Source organism: Festucalex cinctus, chromosome 13 (assembly GCF_051991245.1).
Source record: "Festucalex cinctus isolate MCC-2025b chromosome 13, RoL_Fcin_1.0, whole genome shotgun sequence".
In the NCBI taxonomy this organism is placed as follows: domain Eukaryota; kingdom Metazoa; phylum Chordata; class Actinopteri; order Syngnathiformes; family Syngnathidae; genus Festucalex; species Festucalex cinctus.
In genome coordinates this window covers 16,286,932-16,303,559 of record NC_135423.1, presented here as the reverse complement: position 1 = coordinate 16,303,559, position 16,628 = coordinate 16,286,932, and the positions used below count along the sequence as shown (strand labels likewise).

At 38.2% G+C, this 16,628-nt stretch overlaps 1 protein-coding gene across 1 annotated transcript; it reads left to right on the top strand.

Annotated features, from left to right (window-relative positions):
• The first annotated feature begins 1 nt into the window (after position 1).
• Positions 2-16,165, top strand: LOC144033159 (BICD family-like cargo adapter 1). The gene is made up of 9 exons (XM_077541041.1): positions 2-392; positions 1,119-1,334; positions 8,772-8,891; positions 9,343-9,489; positions 9,837-10,007; positions 11,723-11,881; positions 13,280-13,392; positions 14,093-14,213; positions 15,344-16,165. Exons 1-9 carry the CDS (start codon positions 147-149, stop codon positions 15,551-15,553), a joined length of 1,503 nt encoding a protein of 500 aa, XP_077397167.1. The 5' UTR covers positions 2-146; the 3' UTR covers positions 15,554-16,165.
• The last annotated feature ends 463 nt before the right edge of the window (positions 16,166-16,628 follow it).

The window sequence follows — 16,628 nt, the reverse complement described above, 5'->3', positions numbered from 1 at the left end:
CCACACCCTCCCTGCCCCACATAAGTACAGCACACCACACGCAGTCAGGTGTCATGGAGCACAACACAACGCACACCATGTCATCCTTTTTCGCGTGCGTTCATCAAACACTACTTCGGACTAAGCAATAACACTACTACTGAGTCATGAATCGGTCATGCGATTGGGGCTTCTCGGCCAAGCAAATGGGCCTGGAGGAGGACTTCTTCATCGACTACGGTGAGGAGGAAATAGTCGATTACCAAGACCCCGGTCAGCTTGTGGTCGCTTTAAAACAAAAGGAGGAAGAGGTTATTTTGGCTGCCCAGCTGGGGAACGCGTTGCTGCTGGAAAACCGTCAACTCAAAGAACAGAGCGACAAACTGCATGAGAAGTACGCAGATAAGCTAGAGGTAAGAATTTTTAGAATTAAATACGAGTGTTTAGAGTGTTATGGTTTTGGAGCGTAGTGGGTGGGAAATACAAGTTAAGCGCTCTTGCAAGCTGAAAACGTATCACTACAGTTAACGTGAATCCGCACATTTTATTTATTTATTTTTATTTTTTATTCGGCCGGTTATCCAATATGTTAAAATTGGTCTATATATTAACGGAACTCCCAACTGAAATGATGTTTACGAGTGGGCACAATTGTAGATAAAACAAACTGTGCACTTAGCATTTTCAGTGATAAGTGATCTCTTTTTTTTTTTTTTAACATTGAAAAGTCGGAACACTGTGCCATCACGACACATGTATAGTAGATACAAAAGCGAAACGCCTTGTGTTTTGTTTTCTAATGCTGCATGTTTATTTATGTAGGCATAAGTGTTTGCGCTACTCGAGTGGGGCAAAAATATATTTAAAATGAGGAACATTTTATTGCAACCTCAACAATATTATCTGTCTATTGGTCTGTCCTCTGAACTCGTGAGAGATATTTGGCATTCACATAATTGAATTCGAGTAGGCTACTGCTTGTTTTTGTATTTGCTTGTAAAGTGTAAATCACTTTTTTGGGCTAGAACGATGAATCAAATTCATTTCAGTGAATCAGGACGTGCTGTTTTTTTTGTGCATTTAAAAACGAGTCTTCATGTTTATGATTCATGTGTTGTTTGTATCGCTCACCCCATCAGGAGCTGGAACAGAGCAATCATGAGCTACGCTTGAAGCTGCAAAACTGCCAGTCTCAGTGGGACAGTCAGGTGGGCGACCTGGAGAGGGATGCGAGGGAGTTGACTGCTCAGGTGCAGCGACTCACTCAGGCCTTGTGCCAGGCTGAGAAGAACAAGGGACAAGCTCGGATGGATTACAGTGAGAACACACGACAACTGAAGGAAAAACTCAATGCTGTGAGTCCAAACACCCCCACCACCCCAACCCCACACACCGAGGTCTGGCTGTGTGTGAGAATAATTGGCTTGTGTCTATAAGAACAACAGACTCAAGCTCCAAAGCAGATAAGACAAGCACTGACCCAGTGCACCTCACACTTTGACACTGTGTTCTTTATAAACCTCTCTGGTATCAGCCTGATACACAAGGTCACACACACAGCCTCAGTTTTTGTGCTCTTAGTCTCACAAAGAAAGTAAAGTGATGTGTGTTTTTATTTAAACAGCAGACAGATTAAACACTCACTCTATTTTAGTGGGATACAGGTTGGCTGTTTTAATGCAGAATAATGCTATGAAACTTGTACCATAACAGATATGTGTGGAAGGATCTCAACTTCTCATAGCTCATTAGCTTCGATAGCAGATTTGATTACAATTAAAAAAAATATAACAATAATATTTTGATGCCCCAGAATTGCTGAATCTTCCACCAAGTTTGGGGCGGCTAGTCTCAGTGTAGAGTGGTTATCTTGCAACTCTGAGGTTGTGGTTTCGACCAGGCCAGGTCTAATATCCTTGAGCAAGATACTAGGTGAATGAGTCATCAAAAATGTATTTATCTTACTGATCAATCCCAAATTACGCACCTTTTTAGATGCACACATGATTGAGCAATTATTTATTTTAAATTAAGGAGCATATAAGTAGTTTCTGAACTCTATAGGTGAAGCATCACATTTATTTATTTATTTATTTATTTATTTATTATTTTGCAGTTAAAAAAAACAATGTACAGGTAAATCTGTTATTCACAAGTGGTCTCCTATCCAGGTATTAACCAGATCCAATACAATATCAGGAAACATACAGGAGGCAGTTACACTTTTGTTTGGATTGGTGCCATCTGCCATGTTATACTTTATTCCAAAACACTTCACAAAGTTTTGTGCTTTTTCAAACCAATGAAATGCACAAAAAAAGAAGAGAAAACTTTACAGACCAAGTGAACAATTGAAAATACTGGCAAGTAAAATAATATTGAATTACAGACCTGAGGTTGTGTATAGAGTAGGACTGGGTGAGTACTGATACCAGGTAGCCAATGTCAGTTCACCCGGCCTCTTGTGGTAATCTTACAATCAGGAACAAGAAACTAGAATTTAGAAGAATAGAAAACAGCCATATTCATTTAAAATGATCAGTCATTGTATTTTGGGGGAAGTTTTATGTATCAAAAGTACGAGTGGTATCGATACCTAGCATTGGTGACTACTCGTTTGAGTACTTGTACTTGTATTGGTCTGAAAAAAAGTGATACTGAACATCCCCATACAGTATATGTGTGTTTTGGCAAGACTTTATACATTACTGTAGCTCATTTTGGTACACAGTGTTGCTGTTTAGGTATCTTTGTTTCTCATGCAATCATATGACCTAATGGAAAATTATCCTCGGCGGTATACAGCTGAGTCATCATTTGTGGTCAGTCAAACATTAATAGTTAGGAGTTAAGGAAGCAGTGTTTACTGCGAGTATAATCAAAACAGTGACGTATTTAAGGACTTCTTATCTACCTGATATACGAACAAGCTGATTAGACTTTGTGATCTTAAGGAAGTGTAAAATAGTTCAAGTGTAGATGTACAATTGTTGTGATCACAACTTCTGTTTAAAGAGAATTTCCTTGTGAAGGAGAAAAAGAGCAGCTATTTAGTTCCCGCTCAGTTAAAAAAGAATCCAAAACAACACTCTCCTCCCATGTGTCAAGGTCCACAAAATAACAGAGTGTGAATATGTCTTTCCATCCAAGGACTTGCTGTGGAGTCCAGAGACCCTTGAAGTGCAGGAAAAAGCCAGTTTAGATAAAAACCTAGGCTGTTGTAAGCAAAGGAAGTGGAGGAACTGTTTTCTTTGGCTTCAGCTATGTTGTAAAAGTGAAAGGATAGAGAAAGTGTAGAGAGAAGTCTTAATGTCGAATGACATATCTTTACCTGACTTGGTGTTAGGTGCTTCTGCTGGGCATTTGGTGAGTACTGAGTAGTCAGTGTAGTAATTTTGTGTGTACAGTGGGGCAAAACAATTTCATATTAACAGCATAAAGCAAATTTGTGTTAGGTGTTTTGATTGTGTTGGTATGTAACACATAAGTATGCCAAAGCTTTTCTACAAGTGTTCATTTGAGTTGAGATCAGAACTTTTTTCAGGCCACTCAGTTAAACACAACTGTATCAAATATATTGGCCTGAAGTGTTACAATGGCGAAATAATCAGCCAAACAACTTTCTGAACCTTTTGTTGTTTACATTTTTGTTTTGTGTGGACCACTTGAGTGGATTTGTGTTGCTTGTGTAGAGAGAGCAGCAAAACAGATGTGAGCAGGAAAGCTTTACACTGTTGAGGAAATGTTTGCGTGAAAATGTCACGTAGTGCAACAGTGACTTTAGATAGTTGCTCAAGTGTTGAGTATGAGTAAGATACGGGAGGGAGTTTACCCACAGTTTTATTTACGGTTCTCTTAATTATTTTACCTGCGGCAACATGAGAAGCCGTCAGAATTAATATTCGGATGCACCTGTCTTTGCTGGCTTTTGCTTAAATAATTTCCAAGTGATTATCAAAAAGGACTTTCAATTTTTTCTATATTCTTAGGTTCAGAAAGTGCATATTGTATGTACATTGCATTATTATGAATAAATAGCCCTGAGACAAACATTTGTTTAATGACCAGATGAAAATATTGATATATATATATTTTTTTTTTTCACGGTGTTACGAATATTAGGTGACTTTGCAAAGGAAGTATTAGAACATCATACAGTACACTCTGATATTGGCACACTAAGCTAAACTAGAGCAGTCTAATCTCATAGTTATGTTTCATTTGAAGTTTGTACTGTGATGTCTTTGCTGGTGAACCATACATGAATGACCATTTGTTTTTTTTTAATTACCCTAATAAATTATTAACTTTATTGCATAAGTACACAATGCAGCCATTTCTAGAACACTTGCTTGATTATTAAGTTGGCAGGGCACATAAGCACAATAAATATTCAATGGACAGTTAAATTAGGGCAATGGTGTCTAAAGTATGGCCCAGGGGCCATTTGTGGCACTAGTTACCAGCAGCATATACTAAAATTCACCAACGACACGGCCCATATCATTTGCCTGGATACTGTGACTTACTTGGTGGTGAGGCAGGAGAAGACAAGAAATTATTTCTCATCATTTTCTGGAAATCACTAAAATAGATTTTTTTTTTTTAATAACACCCCGATGAATAAGTATAATTCAGTTACAGAAACGAATAGTCTGAATCGCGATTGTTTGCTCCACTTTCTGCCCTGTCAAGGTTGTATTGCTCTTGTCTTGGTTCTGTTACACTTAATCAGTGTAACTTTTAAAATGTAAAATGTAGAATAACTACTGAGCTGCTGCTTATAGGCTACATAAATTAATGTGAATGGATACGAGCTCAGCATGGCAGCACATGAGGATGTTGACGATGAAACTCCGGCTTAATATCTGTTAGTTGTTTTTTTTGTTTTTTTTTAATCATAAAATGACTTGCCTTAACCAGAACTGGGTTACAAATATCACAAAAGTTCATAAATGAAAATCCGCGATAGAGTGAAGCTGCAATAAACGAACCAGAAACACTATAAGTTCAAAATGTTTTTTTTTTTTTTTTTTTTTTTTTTTGTGGAAGGGTACACAGGGTAAAAAGAAATATGTCAACATCAGTATAGTAATCTATTTTCAACCAAGCATCATAGAAAGAAAAATAAAAGGTATAAATCATTCATTTACTGTTTTGTCTGGATCCAAAAAGCAAACAGCCCACCATCCCGAGGGAAAACCATCCAATCATCCATTTTGTGCCTTCCCTGAGGGGCTTGGCTAGAGCTTGGCTTGTCCTCTGCCCTTTACTGTAGCTCCTCTTGTGGACCTTCGATGGCCTGGGGGGCCATATGAGGGGATATCATCTCGGTCTTTGTGTGTCTAGCAAATGGAGCATTCTCCTTCCACTTGTGTCTGCTTATTCTCAGCGGGTCGCTGCCTCTATTGTGAGAGGGGTCTGTGTTGATGAGACCAGCCGGTAATTAAGGCATCTCCAGGAATCGGGCTTCATCTCCCTCATTGTGTGGGCTAGCTTTTGCTTTTGTTCATTATTGTGCTATATTTTACTACACACGTACACTCGCGCCTATCTCGCTTCCTATTTCCGTGCCTTCAGACACGTACACTCTAGCTGTCTCCTTTCAGCCTACTGGTGTACAACATTTGAACAGTCGAGACCGCATGGCACTCTCAGGTTTTGTATTATTTGGCCATGATGGGATCTGACAGCGACCCTTCAAACTACTGAGTAAGGAGAAAGTGTGTTGAAGAGAGGTCAAAAGGTTGTTGTGTTTATTTGGGCTTTGGCCTTCTACAGTAGCACTACAAAGGTGTTCATTTGATTTTTTTTCTTTTTCTATTATACTCATTATCTTCTCTGTGTTGTTTTATTTGTCACTCTTTAACATTTTTTTCTCACCACTTCTCCATCTTTAGACATATACCAACCAATTAAATACTTTTTTTTTTTTTTTTTTTAACCCTTGTGCCATTTGCTTAGCCAAATATGTAAATTGGGAGTTGATTGTGCAGGGGGAAAAAAAAAAAATGAGCCACGGCTTTGGAAAACTGGGGGACCGTCAAAATGCGAGTGTGCCAACATTTCTCAGTCATTGCATGAGGGAGATAACTATTATAATATCCCTGGAATCGGCGTTAGCCAACCGCGTAACATTAATGTACATTATAAGTGACATTTTTGGACCGATTGGACACTGCATGTATTTTATTGCAATTTCCGTGATTTCTGCATGAAATCCTTCTATGGACATTCCTCGACGGTGCCATGGCCATGAGAAAGATTTCGCACCCCAAATCCACCAGGTGGCGGTAGAGGCCAATTAATGATTTTCCTTGCAAACGCCGCACTGATTCCAGCACGCCATATTCCACACAGACTTATTTCTTCGTGCTTTTTACTGATTGTGCATTCGACAGGATGTTAGTGGATGCGCGTGCACGTTAGTGGGCGCGCGTGCGTGTTCGTGGATGCGCGTACACGCGCGCCACTTATATTTTTGTGCAGAAAAAGGTATTGCGAGCTATTGACTTATGTTTCGTGTTGGGATATGCTGTTTGTTTGTCTGCATGGACGTGGGAAGCACGTTCCCTAGTGGGAGGGGTCGAATGGCAATGCTCTTTGCCGTTGTTATGTCCCCAAAATGAGCCACTGTTAGAGGTGGGCGTCGTTGCGATACAGCGGTTTTCCTCAGTGTGTGAAGGCTGTTATTTAATTTTTTTTTCTCTTTCTTCACTTCAGAACTTCAGAATTAATAGCGTGCATATTCCACACGCATGCACAGTTCGATCATCCATTTTGAACAGCCGAGCATTGACATTTGCTCTGCCAAGGCTGCAGGGGGCAGGCGTGCCATTGTGGCCAAACGTGCGTGCAACGTGGAGGTGACGTATTTCCCTTCGTGCATTCTTCAAAACATGGCAAGGAGCATGGATCGGTGAAAACAATAAGCAGAAGGGATAAGACAAAACAAAAAAAACGGTTGTTTTTTTTGCAACTTATGAAGTGTAACATGTAACGGTTGTCGAGATGAATTCCTCGTCGGTTATCTTATCTGGCCGTTGCATTTCTACGTGTGAAAGTGCTAAGCTTCGATTTTTATTCGGCTAGTTTGTATTCACAACAACGTGCTAACGTGCTAAGAGGCTAACGTGCACGAGACATGAGCTTCCTGGATCTAAGGAAAAGAACGGCGATCGGAGACACAAAAAGCTGCATATGCAAGTTGGCAAGTAAGTACTTCTACAAAATAAACATAAACGAACATATGAGCACGTCCTGGAATGCCGCGGGGGCCGTGTAGCTTCCCAACGGTATGTAGCTCGTCGCTGTGTTGACTTCCGTTCGCCGGATACAATTGGATACAGGCGGTGTAAATTTATCCGAAAAACACGCACGATTTCCGGGTAAAGTAAACGGACGGATCGGTGTAATGGAGCTTTTTCTTTCCGTTATTTGTCCGGAACCGTACGTCCTACGGGGAAAATGACACATATCTGACACATATCTGGAACCGTGAGCACAAGAGATACGTGGCTCGTTGAAGTGCGACGCCGGATACAGGGGTGTAAATCGGGCCTTCCTGTACCCGAAAATCAAACACAATTTGCGGCTAAAGTCACGGAGGGTCCCGGTGCCGCTCCGGAGCCCCACAAAAAGTACTTTTTTCCCCAAAGTTTTCTATCAAAGCTACCGTGTTGCCTGATGCTCTAACTATGTCATATGAAAGATTCAAATGTATTTCTTTATTATACATATATACAACACAGTTAATTTTCTTCATAATCTATTATTTGGCTTCTGTTGTCCTATGGCGGGGGGAAATAATAATAATAAATAAATATACTATATTTATGCATAGTTTTGATGCCAATGAACATTTTGGGTGGTTGAAAGAAAAAAAAATATTAAAAAATGACTTAGTTATCACACCTCAAAGTAGAATTACTTATTTGGCTAAAATGTACTCTTCGAGGGTGTTGTGAGTTAAATTGCCATTGTCAAAAAATTTGGCATGCATTGAAAAAATTGTTGTTATAACTTATTGCCTTATTCGAAGCTCTAATTATGTTATATGAAGTATTAATTTTTTATTTATTTTTTATACATGTATACAGCACAGTTCGTTTTCTTCATAGTCCATTCTTTGGGCTTGTATTGTCCTAAGAGGGGGGAATACATAAAAAAAAAAAAAAACTTCATATGTATGGATAGTTCTGATGCCAATGAACATTTTGAGTGGTTGAAATAAAAAAAAATGTTAAAAATTGACTTAGTTATCACACCTCAAAGTAGAATTACTTATTTGGCTAAAATGTACTCTTAGAGGGTGTCACTGATTCCAAGGCACAAGGGTTAAACATAGAGGTATTGTTCTTTTGTTCCTGCAACAGAGAAATCAGTATGTTTCATGTAGTAGTAAACTTAAACACAGGTAACAACATGAGGTCTCTATTGTGTTGTGGAATGCAAGCATACATACAATGCACTAGGAGCAAGAAAAAAGACATACATTAATGTTCATTTTAAATAAAATTGTATTACATTTATGTACATCGTCTTATAGTTGAAGGGCCTGGACACTGAGAAGAATAAACCAACATATTATTCCAAGATTTCAAAGCAGAATAACTTTGATTGTGGCCTATTAAACAGCACGTCCCTAGCAGATTTTAGATCTAAAGACAACAAATTCCATTTTGTGTTTGTTTTTTGCATCCAGGCATTTGTGTTCGAGATTGAAAAGAAGAAGAAGAAAAAAAAAACTCTACATGGTTTTGCCTACAGTAATTATTGCCTACTATTTACAGGCAATGGAGGTGGAGAGGGTTATGTCCAGCGAGCTGCAGACGCTTAAACAAGATCTGAAGAAAAGCACAAACCACAACAGGCCTCAGGATGAGGAGGTGATCAGCGCCATGAGAGAGCAGGTAAGCAAGCATTATATATGAGACCAAATTACAATAAAAATGAGCTGTAATTGAAATATTGGTTTAATGAAGACTCTTTTAGAAAATAATGTGCATCAATGAATGGCCTATAAAAAGCACTGGACTCAACATTCTAAGTAAACTCACTCACAAAGATAATCTAGAATGAAATTGGAGCTCTTGGATTCATGCAATTTGTAAATCGTGTGATTCCTTATCAAACATGAAAATGTATGAAATGTGATGTTGTGATAGGTCAAGGTAAAAATATAAATTACATCTTACTTAGGGCGTATTTTCAAGTTGGAAATCACAACATTCCAGATTTCAATTTAAAAGAATCTCGATCACACGAAATATGGCATCCTTAGTGCTAAAAATAACTATCAGGGCAGGGTCATATCTAGGAATATCTCAGAAGATGATATTATGTTTGTGGGTATGTGTCCAGGTGTTGCGCCTCACGCAAAGGGAACAGGCACTGGAGGAGCGTTTGGAGAAGGTTTTCCAGGAAAATGCTGAGCTGAGAGCCAATTTGGCCTCTTTGAACGCACGTCTGGCTATGCACGACCAACTCAACCAACAACATAACCAACGGGTAAGCACGCATGTGTGGTCAAATTCAGTCAGTAAAGGACTTTAAACATCTCAATTGAGAAAAATGTTCACTGCTTTAAAGGAGCTGTAGTGGATATTATTACAAGCTTGCATCACTTTTGCATTCCTGGCATCTCAACCAAAGTGAACAGTAGTTGCTGCCTGTAATATCTTTGGTTTGTGTGTTTTTTTTTCCAATTATATTTGTCTGAAACTTGGCTTTCTATTTACAACAATTGTATATTCCCAGTTCCTTTAAAAGGGTAATAAATAGTCGCTGATTACGTTTCCGGTTGTTAGCATGTCATTTTGGTCTCACGTGCTGTTTTTTTTTTTTTTTTTTGTCAGCTTGCTGGAGCTTTACAGGAGCTGGAGGTGGCGCGAGATCGCTCACAGCAGCTTCAAGCACAGGTGGAGGAGCTCGAAGAACAGGTGTCCCTTCAAGAATCCAAGAACCTTGGCGATGCATCCCTGCTTTCTGAATTGGACATGGCTGACCTAGGATTCACTAAAGAAGAGGTACCAGAAGATCAAGAACTCAAATTTTGAAACAATCGGCTTATCATATCGTGTTGCTTTACAACTCTAGTGCTGTAGATGTAGTGTCAAAACAATTGAAACATGCCTCTTTTTGTCACTTCCACTCAAGAGTTATTTTCTTTCTTGGTAGCCAAAACTACTTGTGTACATAAACAATCTCTCAGGTGAATTAAATGTTGAAACCTTGCTAGTATTAAAGATGATTTCTCTTTATGTTGAGAGGGGAATTTATCCAGATTATTAACATTCCAGTATTTTTCCACTCATGTACTAAATAAGGCTACCATCCATCTGAACCGCTTATCCAACACATTCAAAATACCTTCCAGTATGAAGTGATGCAGCTCTTGTATTGGATCATATTAATGTTAGCAGTTGTTCCTAATGAGGTGGCTGTTGAGGGCCTATCACAACACCTGTTTTGTAGGTACATGAGATTGATGAATATAGTTCCTGAAAGGTCTTTTTTGTTTATTATTAATTATGTCCTTAAGGATACTGAAGAATACAGTGATAATGTATGTGCTAAAACCTCTAAAGTCACAATTTGGCAAATTTCATGTTTTTCCCCATAAATATACTTTTGGTCAGTCGACAAGTGTGGATGTAATTTTCACAAATAATTGAGCAAAATGTTGAAAATGGCTTGCTGTCTTTGATGATGCAATGCCGTTTTTGGGGTCTCCTGAAAAATGACAATTTTGGGGTTACAAGCTTTTGGCCCAATGCCAGTGCCTTACCAGTAAGTAAAATGTGATTTAACTGCACTTATGAGTCATTCAATAGGTTTCCTGTTTGTCAGCCACATTGTTGAAGTGTTTCCTGGTTTCTCTGGACCCTCCAGCTCATGTGCATGTCACGTGTTTGCCGCCTTAGCATAACATTTATAATTAGAGCTGAGACTAACCATTATTTATTTGATTAAGTTGTTGCCTTTATTGTTTTTTGATTAATTGATGAATTAGATTTATTAGAAAAACAAATCATCAGCCCCTTTACCATCGAAAGAATTTACCCAATGACAATTTTTTTTTGCTCATGGGTAAATATGTTGATAAAATACAGGTGCATAAGCATCTCAATAAAAAAAATATTTTATTTCTGTGGTTCAGTTCCTATAACTGTTCATTCAGGATGGCTTTTAAAATTTCAAAAGTAAGAGGAACTTACATTTTTTTCATGTTAGTTTCTACCTAATTAGCTTGTTTTGCTATTTTTTGGAGATTGCTTTTTTTTTTGCATTATTAAATTTTTTTTAGATGGTGAATTAGTTTCTTGGATTTTTATTTATTTTTTTTAATTTGAGAGGTTGAATTTTTGTTTTCGTTGGCTGTTAGAAACAAATATCAGTACAATATTTTTTTTCGTATAATGAGTCCATGAGTTTCACTTTTTTTAATTTAATTGATCTATTCAACTACATTAAGTCTTTAACAATATTCAAATTTATGAGATGCTCCTGTGAATATACTGTAAGAAATACTGTCAGTGTCACTGTCAACATAATGTGACTTTTATCCTTTGTAATGTAGCTAACCATGTAGTGAATTCAGCTTATGCGTTTCCCTATTTGAAATGAACTAGAACAATAAAGATACAATTTGCATAGTAGCCTACTGTAATTTAGATGTACCTGACAACATGCATTTAGAATGACTGTCAACATATTGTGCCTTTTCTCCCTTTAAATCTAGCTTAAAGAAGAAATGGGGTTGATCCTTCAGTTACTGAGGCCACTGGCCCAGATGAGCACTCCATGTTGTGTGGATACAGACCAAGAAGAGAATCTGAAGGTCGTTGTGCACCAACTGAAGACAGTGGCCCAAAGTCTAACGCAGGCCTCTGGAGCACAGGTGACACAACCATAACATTTAATATCCCATCTGCTGCCTGTGGTACAGTGGAAACTCTCTAAAACCAGATTTCAGCCAAAGTATTACTTAATATGTCAAAGGGTTAATTATACTTTTATAGCAACTTTTCATAGATGAAAGTGACCTATGCTCCTTGTAAAAGGACAGAAAAACAATTGAACCCCTCATGAAGAAGCACAGAAAAATCCCTTCTCATGAACAAGTCTTGCACTGAACTGAAGGTTCGTGTTTTATTTGTTTTACAGTCGTTAACTTGTGAAACATTAAATGCTTGAGGCGCATCTGTAACATAACTTATCTTCACGTTATGCCTCTGTCATTAAAGCTTTTATTGTTTCTGCAGTTGAGTATCAACAGTGATTAAGTTTTTGTTTTATACTCTTAGACCATTAAAAAATTTGTTTTATAGGGGGGGGGGCAGAACGTCATAAATAAACCAGCACTCTAAAACAATGTATTTTTCTTTTTTTCTTTAAAACAAAGACAACCACAGTCTGGTTGTAAATGTTTCCATTTTGCCGTCAGTATTACACAAGTCTCAAAAAGATAAGATCACAATTTTTCAAAGTGAGCTGAGTGTACCTGTAGACATAGCAACTTTCTTGTTACTCCGGTCTTATGTAATAAGACATTACAGTCAGTATATGTACAAAGTATCTTTGTCCTGTTCATCCTATGAATGTTGGCTAATCATTACAACTGATAGGTTAAATGCTTTTCTAAGCCTTCCTTGAATGCAGTTGAGCATGTATTAACTACATGACTTGTATTGTAACAGTCATCCATGTAACTAAATATGTCATCCTGGTCTATTGCCTCCTGGGAAAGCATACAAATAGACCAAAACGTCAGAATCTCTTCTTGGGGGAAAGTTTGGAACAAACGTTTTGCTGCCATTCGATCTTTTGGTTCTTCCTGTACGCTCCAGGAGCTGCAACATGCTTTGTTGTCCGGACGAGTGATCAGTGTGGGAATTTGAGCGCAGCGTATGGTTGAAGAGATCAAGTGACGCCGTGCAGCTGGGCAGGGTTGTGACCCAAGTGGCTCTTTATGACAGGTTTCATCTGGGTGCTCTCATTTCATCCTTTCTCTACGTCATAGACACGTAGTACAATTGTACGCTTCACACAGAAGGGGAATGTAAACATATGCTTAAAAATTCAAAATACGTTATTAAAAGCTGGAGTTTGTATTCTTTCAAATTTTGATACTATTATTTTTCCCTATGGTGAAAATGAATGTCAGCTCCAAATATCGGTTACCGGTGTCCTTGACAACTACTTGTAATATCAGTCTATATCTATGGTAGTTTTTACAGTAAATTACAGCAAATAAACTGATAAAGCACTGAACTGTTTTTTTTTTCTCCCCGTTCAGAAATTGCAGCTGCAGCAGGAGAATGCTGCAATGAGGCAGAAGCTGCAGAACATCAAGGAGCAGGCTGAAGTCGTCCAACAAGCCATCCGAGACCGAGATGAAGCCTTTGCCAAGTCAGTCATGCTTATTTCTAAATCTTCTTAAAACCAGCGATCATATTTGTAACGGGTGTCCGCTTATCCTTAACAAGTCCTAAATTAGTTTTCCCCAAACTAAAGCCTTCTTATCCTACTAGTATGTGATCTCAGTTAATTCTTTAATCAACTGTTCACAGGTCTTCCTAATGCCACAAACATACTTGACAACATTGCTATATCTTCATTTGACAGCCATCGAAAGAAATTGAAGAATGTGTGCAATCACTCTAAAATCCATTATGGCTATTATATACATATGCAGTACAAAAAGTATCATCCCAACATCTAAGACTATTATGATATAACATTGAGCCTTTGACACCCATTCCTCTTGCCAATTAAGTAATTAGAGGTCTTAAATCAGATTGTCCTGAAAAGTTCTTAAAAAGTATAATGCCCCAAGATACTATCTATATACGCACTGTCAAAAACCAACATGCTTGAAAAAAGTAAATCACTATCTACCCGAGTACCCAGTGGGAAACCTGACACCATGAGGCGAAGGCAGGGACACACTTTTGTAGGAACATCCCTAACGTAGCTCGCATGTACTGTTTTAAAATGCAGCTCCAGATTCCCTTCTTTGCCATTATGTGAGACTGATAGAGTGGCAGACTGTAGTGTACTCTTGAAGAACTTACAAGTACTTGAATACATCCATCCTGATTTGTTGCAGGAAAACCCTGATGGAGGCTGAGTTGGTCCGGAGTAAAAACGAAATGATGTCTCTGAACAACCAGTTATTAGACGCTATTCAACGTAAGCTGGAGCTTTCACAGGAATTGGAGGCTTGGCAGGTAAGGGGTCCATTTCTGTTCTGACATGCTTTCTTTACACTGAGAACTGTTCCACTTTGCAATGGTCTTTTGGATTCTTACATTTACATTTATACTACTGTGATGAACAGATTCACATGACTTAGCCATGTCAAACTCAAAAGACTTACAGGAGCTTATGAAAGGTGGTGATTCATAGTATTGTGTGTGTGTGTGTTTATAGCGTTTATCTACATTGCCATCTTGTGGCCCAGCATTTATATTGCAACTTTCCCAGTCTGTTTGATGGTCTGTGTGAGTGTACAGAGATAATGAAAAACCACTGAACTTATCTTTATTTTTATGGCGCTTTCATAGCCAAACATGTCATAAGCTAGGTTTTTATATACAGTAAATGTATGTGGTCATCCCACTTATACAACAGTTGAAGGTAAGTGAATATCATTCTGATGTTACCTCACTAACTGTGTCATATACTGTAGTTTAATATCTGATGACTTTTTTTTTCCCTGACCAAAAAAAAAAAAAAATCTGAATCTGTGGTGTAAAAAGAAAGTAAAGTAGAAAATCTATCTAGCTAGCTAGCTAGCTAGCTAGCTAGCTATCCTTACCCATCAGTGACAGGACTTTTAAGCACTAAACAACACATTCATCATAACGTGGATTGACAGTAACAAAAGAAAAAGCAATACATTATAATGTATTTACAATTTAGGCATTTCACACTTGTTTTATCCATCCATCCATCCATTTTCTTGACCGCTTATTCCTTACAAGGGTCGCGGGGGGTGCTGGCGCCTATCTCAGCTGGCTCTGGGCAGTAGGCGGGGGACACCCTGGACTGGTTGCCAACCAATCGCAGACTTGTTTTAATATTAGCCTATTATATGTGCATGGAAAGTGTCATGTGACCTTTCAGGCTCATTTTTTTTGCCAAGTCAAAATTTATAAATGGTATCACATTATAAAATGTTAGCCTCTGATTTGTGGATTCACATTTTGAAGCCTAGCTGAGTGCTTTGACCAACTATCACAATGTTAGCCACACCTTTGTGTAGTTTTCAGTGTTGTCTTGTTTACAGTAATTGAAATATCCCTTTGAAATACAATTACATGATAAAATAGACTTACTAATCTCCTTGATTTCTCAGGATGATATCCAGATCGTCATCAACCAGCAGCTGAGGTCGCAGCAGCAGTCGGAGCACCCTCCAAAGAAAATCACCTCGCAAGGAATGTCATTCTTCTGCAAGTCCAGCAGGGCCGCTTTCCCTTGGAGTGTCGATGCCAATCCGGACAAGGTCCAATCCCCGTGGCGGGACTGGTTGAGACGAGGCAAAGGGGCATCGTATAGCACGTAAATAACTGGGGCTTCCAGCTACCTGCTGGTTACTCGGGAGAATCAGTAAAAAGTGATGGGTGATGGCTGTTTGATGAAAAGTAGCCATGAAGATACTTGTGATCAAATAAGCAACAAAGCACATTTAAAGTTAAGCTTCCTTCTACTGTGACCTACCCTGGAACATTTTTTTCCCCTTACAGTGGTTTTGCATAAAATTGTAAATATTGTTATTTTTTGAAATATTGATGATTTTGTAAATGTTGGTATTGTTTCTTTATAAGGTATATTTCAGAGCGGCAGCTAGCGTTTTGCTGTTATGAATAAAAAAAAAAAAAAAGGAGGACCAGGCAAAAACGACTAACTGCATTTGTATTGCAATTATTTTTTTACTTATCGAGTTAGATGTACAAGTTACATTGTCTTCTTGCAAAAGTGAGAGATTCTCAGAGAATTCCAGAAAAATTACTCTTACTTATTTGGGGTTTCTCCAAAACTATTTAACACAAGCAACCTTTTTGTTTACCAACCATTCCGTGTTCCATCATGGTATTGTTTATTTGAAAATGTGACTATATTTAGAATGATTACTAATTGTCATATCTAATAAACCTTTCTTTGTGTTTGGTCATAATGAGAGAAGTTTTGTGGAACGTATTATTCCTTTTCTGCCATATTAATAAGTGCACAAACTTCGTCAGGTTGTGTTGACGTCATTCTATATACCGCACACAGCCACTAGGGGGCACGTTTGCATTGCATATGGGGTTTTGCAGTAATGTTTTAGCTAAACTGCATTGCTAATCTCTGCCTTATCTAGCAGCATCCGCATGGAATTTTGAGTTTGAAATGTGTAGACCTATTGACATACAAATATGGGCTGTAGCAATTCTTTTAATCTAATAATCTACTTAAAAAGTCCGATATCAAAATCTATGGGCCAATGATTGACAGGACCCCTTGCTCACACATTCACTTACACTTACGTAGACGGCAAGTGAGTGCTAACTCCCATTTCACATTAATTTAAATGTGATTGCTTACTAGGGCATCCACATTATCTCATTTTTTTAAAACTTTCCCTTTCTAAAAAGTTA